Source organism: Carassius carassius, chromosome 7 (assembly GCF_963082965.1).
Source record: "Carassius carassius chromosome 7, fCarCar2.1, whole genome shotgun sequence".
NCBI classification, from domain to species: domain Eukaryota; kingdom Metazoa; phylum Chordata; class Actinopteri; order Cypriniformes; family Cyprinidae; genus Carassius; species Carassius carassius.
Window position 1 is genome coordinate 37,489,197 of NC_081761.1, and position 4,955 is coordinate 37,494,151.

The following is a 4,955-nucleotide window of genomic DNA, read 5'->3' on the forward strand; positions in this document are numbered from 1 at the left end:
AACAGTTGTGGTGTGCATAACTAGGCAACCACGTTGTCGTTCACGTTGCATGACGTCACCGAAGTATGTCCCAGAACGTGCATACTCTTTTGCTACACACTCAAAAGTATGTACTTTTTCCTCACAAAAAAAGTACATACTTTTAGGTCGTAGTATAAGTAGGCGAATTGGGACTCTGGTGTTCAGATATTTGAAGGTGTAGGGATTATTTCCGAATTTCTTTTCTTCCAATGAGAGTTTGACATGTGACTTCCTCATACAGAGAGGCAGTACTAAAATTAGGGAGTGTTTTGTTTGCTCCGTCTTGTTTTTAGTGATATATCTGTTTAGTTTCTCTCTAAATGGCGCTTGAGGATGAGCTGTCGTGTCCTGTGTGCACTGATGTCTTCAGAGACCCGGTGTTACTGAGCTGTGGACACAGTTTCTGCAGACAGTGTATTAATGATCACTGGACCTCCAGCAGCTCCAGAAACTGTCCCGTCTGTAGACAGGGGTCCCCGCAGGAACCAGTGTCCAACCTGTGCTTGAGGAACACCTGTGAGACTTACCTGAGAGAGCAAAGCACGAGGAAAGAGAGGGATGAAGAACACGAGTGTCCGATACATGGAGAGAAAATCGAGCTGTTCTGTCAAACAGATGAAGAGGCTATATGTGCAGTGTGTAAGAAACAGGAGCACAGATGGCACCAAACGCAAAAGCTACAGCAGACTGTGCAACAACGCAAGGTGAGAGCGGGTGCGATGATGTCAATGCTCAAATTATGGCTGTCCACTTCGTTAACGAAATAATCAGTTTGTATACGAATACACTGTTATCTTTAAAGGCGAAGCTGAAAGCAGCTCTTCGTTCAGCTGAGAAGTCTTTGGTCTCATTACATAAAGGGACAGCACGAGACCCCAAAATCTCCAGGTACATTCAGGTGAGCTTCATGTTTAGAATAAAAAATAGAATTAAACATTGAGTTAGTCTTCCAGATCACTCCCAACTAAGGACTGAATAGGATGAATGTTTATACAAAATATGATATGAACTCGGGACTTTGCAGCTTACACGTAATTTAATGACAAAGTAATTAAAGTAATGAACACTGAATAATTGATTTGAGGATTGAATAATGTGGAGCTTGTTGGGGAACTTGTAGGGTGAATATTTATATATATTACTAATAATAATGGGTGGTCTTGAATTTGCGTTGATAGAATTAATTCATTAATAATTAAATCAGTTTCATCACAATGTAACAGAAGCTGATTGAGAAATTCAAGAAAGTAATGTTACATTATTGCTATAAATTAAATATATATATAAGTATAGTGCCCACAATACAGTGACATGGGGTAAAATCATCACATGAAAATACTTACCGCCTTGAGAAGAAGATGTGTTTTTGGTTTGTCATGACTCTTATCCTCTGTGTGGACAATACACTTACATGTTTTATTTGATTTGTCTTGTGTGTGTGTGTGTGTGTGTGTGTGTGTGTGTGTACTCATGACATTCCCCCAGTTTCAAGCTCAGCATACAGAGAGAAAAATCAGGATGGAGTTTGAGACGCTGCATCAGTTCCTCAGAAAGGAGGAGGAGAGCAGGATAACGGCTCTAAATGAAGAAGAGAACGAAAAGAGAGCGAAGATGGAAAGAAGAATACAAGGAGGAGTACTGTCTCTCTCTGACAGAGTGAAAGAACTGAAAGAGGGAATCGGGGATGATGACATCACCTTCCTGCAGGTCGGTTCACACACACACACACACACACACACACACACACACACACACACACACACACACATTTTTGTATTTTCAGCATTTTTGAATGTGTTATTAAATTTTTTTTTATGTGCAATTAGAGAATGTACAGAACACTTTTGGCTAGTAACACTTTTTTTTCTTAATATAAGACATAAAGGAGATACGTTTGTTAACATTTTTTGTTTTTGAATGCTAAAACTAATATTATTTGCCTTAATAATGTGCGTAAATTAAAATACAGTGTTCAAATTCAAACTTTTATACTTGTCTTTTTTTAAATAAAGGGTTATTAAATAAATTCAATAATTATCGATACCAAATGATATGAAACATTAAATTGTGTCGATTTTTCAGCCATTAAAATCTACTACAGAAAGAGAAACTAGTGTTCATTGAAATGTTTTATATCACAGAGTTACACTTATCAGAGTCAGATGTGCAATTATTCCTTTTACCCACATTTCACATTGTGTATTTGTGTTCTAGTGGTAGTATATGTTATATCACTATAGCAAAATTAAAAATGATTTCTCCATGAGGTTTCATGCTTCTGTTGATGTGTTGGTTATAGTTTATTATTGTTATTTCATTGAAGGGCCTTATGTTGTTCTCTTTCTGCATTTGTTCTCAGAATTATCACAGAATTATGGACAGGTATTTTCATTATCAGAATTTTCACTTTTCTTTTTAGAATGTTCATGAGCATTCATTTTCAAACCTGATTCTGTGGTGTGTGTGTGTGTGTGTGTGTGTGTGTGTTTAGGTCTGACCACACACTCCCAGATCAGGAGCTGAGTTCAGAAGCTCTTATCGATGTTTCCACACATCTGGGGAACTTGAAGTATCAAGTGTGGGAGAAGATGAAGGACATCTGCTCTTACTGTGAGAACTAGACCTGTAAAAGTTAAAGGGACAGTTCACCCAAAAATGAAAATTGTATCATTATTTACTCACCCTCATGTCATTCCAAACCCATAAGAACTTCGTTTATCATCTGAAGATGAATGAAGGGTCTGGAATGACGTAAGGGTGAGTAATCATACTAATTAATGACACATTTAAAATTTTTGGGTGAACTATCCCTTTAATTCCTGTAAGAACTATTTATCAGCATAAATGGCTTTTCCCTTTCCCCTTTAGACCCTGTGATCCTGAACCCAAGCGCTGCTCCACCAGACATCTCTGTGTCCGATGACCTGACCTCTGTGACCTCATGTTTTCATCAGCAGGACGAGGGGAACCCTCTTCCTCTGCACAGTAACCGTATGGTGCTGGCCAGTGTGGGGTACGCTGATGGAGCTCACGCGTGGGACGTTGAGGTGGGAGACAGTCACCGCTGGAGTCTTGGAGTGTGTTTTGGATTGGAGGGTAAACCTGCTACACAACCTTTGACCCCTGAAAATGGCTTCTGGGGTCTCAGACGCAATGGAGACGCGTACGAATTGATGACCGCTGGGATGTCGAGATTAAACATGGAGGTAAATGCAAAGGTAGTGAGAGTGAAGATAGTGTACTGTCATGAGTTTCTTCAAGACATGATGCAGCTGAAACGCTGGAGGAAGGTGAGCTTCTCTGATGCTAGCAGCGATTCATTAATTGCAGAATTTGCTAGAGTGCCACTGAAGAAGAAGCTCTTTCCCTTCGTGATCCCAGAAGATCAGGCCGTCCCGCTGCGTGTCGTCCCAGCTAACGTTACTCTAACTGTTGAACAGAAAATATCATTACTGGAGATACATCGATTCTCTTTTCTCCTTTTCTGTTTTTGTATTGTTGTGTTTGTATTTATGAGTCTGTTAGGAAAGAGTGACCATCAAGGCAGATGAGAAGTAAATGGCTGTTTAATCACCATAATGGTCTGTTATAATGGTTCAGTCAGCTAAAGCAGACTTCGGAGCGAAACCATATGATCAGGATGATAATGCCAGGCACAGATATTTTCACTGCTCTGGTTTATTATTGTAGTAGAATGATTTCAGAAATCCAGCAATCCTTTATCCTCCTCACAATGTCCTGTAGCAGCACAGTATTGTTGTGATGTATCGTGTGACTCATCTTTGCTTCTAGAAGCGCTCCGTATCCTGGTTTGTGTGTGTAAATATCCTGTTTGAACAGGTTTGCAAAGTCTTGTTAAATTACAGTGCAGGGCAGGTCATAATCTTCTTTGGTTTTGTTGACTACCCTAAGCTTTTATGACTTTTCCAGCTTTTTTGACTGCCAAATATTTGGTAATGATTGCCCCCCCCCCCCCTCCCATTCAAATTTTTTGTTTGCTTTTTTCCAGATGTTAGATTTTATTGCGGTTTCCCTTTTACATCACATGTGCATTTTGATATCTTAGAAACGTGTTATATTTTTGTGACGTATGCTATATTAGATATATGATAGATAGTTACCGTACATGTTACTTTAGTACAGGAGCATGATCTGTAAGTCCAGATGAATACTGAATCTGTCAGTAACTTGTGAACACAGTTAACTATCTGTGGTTTTATCACTCCGTATCCTGCTAACTCTAACAGGAGATATTCACATTTACTTTTTGCACTTTCTGTTTCTGACAAAGTGAAAATGTGTTATATAAAGTTTGTAAAATTTTCTGTCTCCAGTCTGTTTCCATTCAGTCTGCCTTTAGCCAATAAAATGGTGTGCGTTTTAACATCATTTCCACAAAGGATGCAAGTTACAGTGAAATGAAAGAACAGGTAACAACGTAATGAGAGCACACTGGGCTAATAAGCTTTGGGAATGGCACTAACGTCAAATCAATAAACTAATCAAATCAGAGGTAGAGATGCAGTTGTAGATTAAACAGTTCATTGGAGTATTTAACATTTTAAATGGTCTACAGCGGCATGCCTTCAGTGAACGGATGCCATGTTTTTGCCTTAAATAATGACTCCAAGATTTGCTTAGAGCTTTTTTAATTTAACTCTCCTCATCTCTTGTTCTCCTCATCTGTTTCATTATATAAATTAATTATATGAATAAATATTACATATCAATACATTGTAAATAGTGTCATGTTTGTGATTTATTTGTGTATTTATTGTGTTTTGTTATCTACTATGTAGGACAGGTTCTAAACGCAAGAGAGTTATTAGTAAATGAAGGCTTCTGATAGGAAGAACAGGCCGATTTGTTAAAGCCTGCGGTTGAACTTTGCTGCTAAATCTCTCTCTAGACAGTAATAACAGGTTGAGTCTTCT

At 38.5% G+C, this 4,955-nt stretch overlaps 1 protein-coding gene across 1 annotated transcript; it reads left to right on the forward strand.

Moving 5' to 3' along the window:
* Positions 1-310: 310 nt before the first annotated feature.
* On the forward strand, positions 311-3,629 carry LOC132144160 (E3 ubiquitin-protein ligase TRIM35-like). Its single transcript, XM_059554924.1, has 6 exons — positions 311-725; positions 824-919; positions 1,507-1,728; positions 2,381-2,403; positions 2,513-2,631; positions 2,890-3,629. The coding sequence occupies exons 1-6, from the start codon at positions 342-344 to the stop codon at positions 3,570-3,572; spliced, it is 1,527 nt and encodes a 508-aa protein (XP_059410907.1). The 5' UTR covers positions 311-341; the 3' UTR covers positions 3,573-3,629.
* Positions 3,630-4,955: the final 1,326 nt, after the last annotated feature.

Excerpts from the sequence above, each read along its gene's own strand:
- LOC132144160 (XM_059554924.1), top strand. The coding sequence starts at position 342 with ATGGCGCTTGAGGATGAGCTGTCGTGTCCTGTGTGCACTGATGTCTTC. Across the intron at positions 1,729-2,380 it reads ATGACATCACCTTCCTGCAG|AATTATCACAGAATTATGGA; the intron begins GTCGGTTCACAC and ends ATTTGTTCTCAG. Across the intron at positions 2,632-2,889 it reads GAAGGACATCTGCTCTTACT|ACCCTGTGATCCTGAACCCA; the intron begins GTGAGAACTAGA and ends TTTCCCCTTTAG.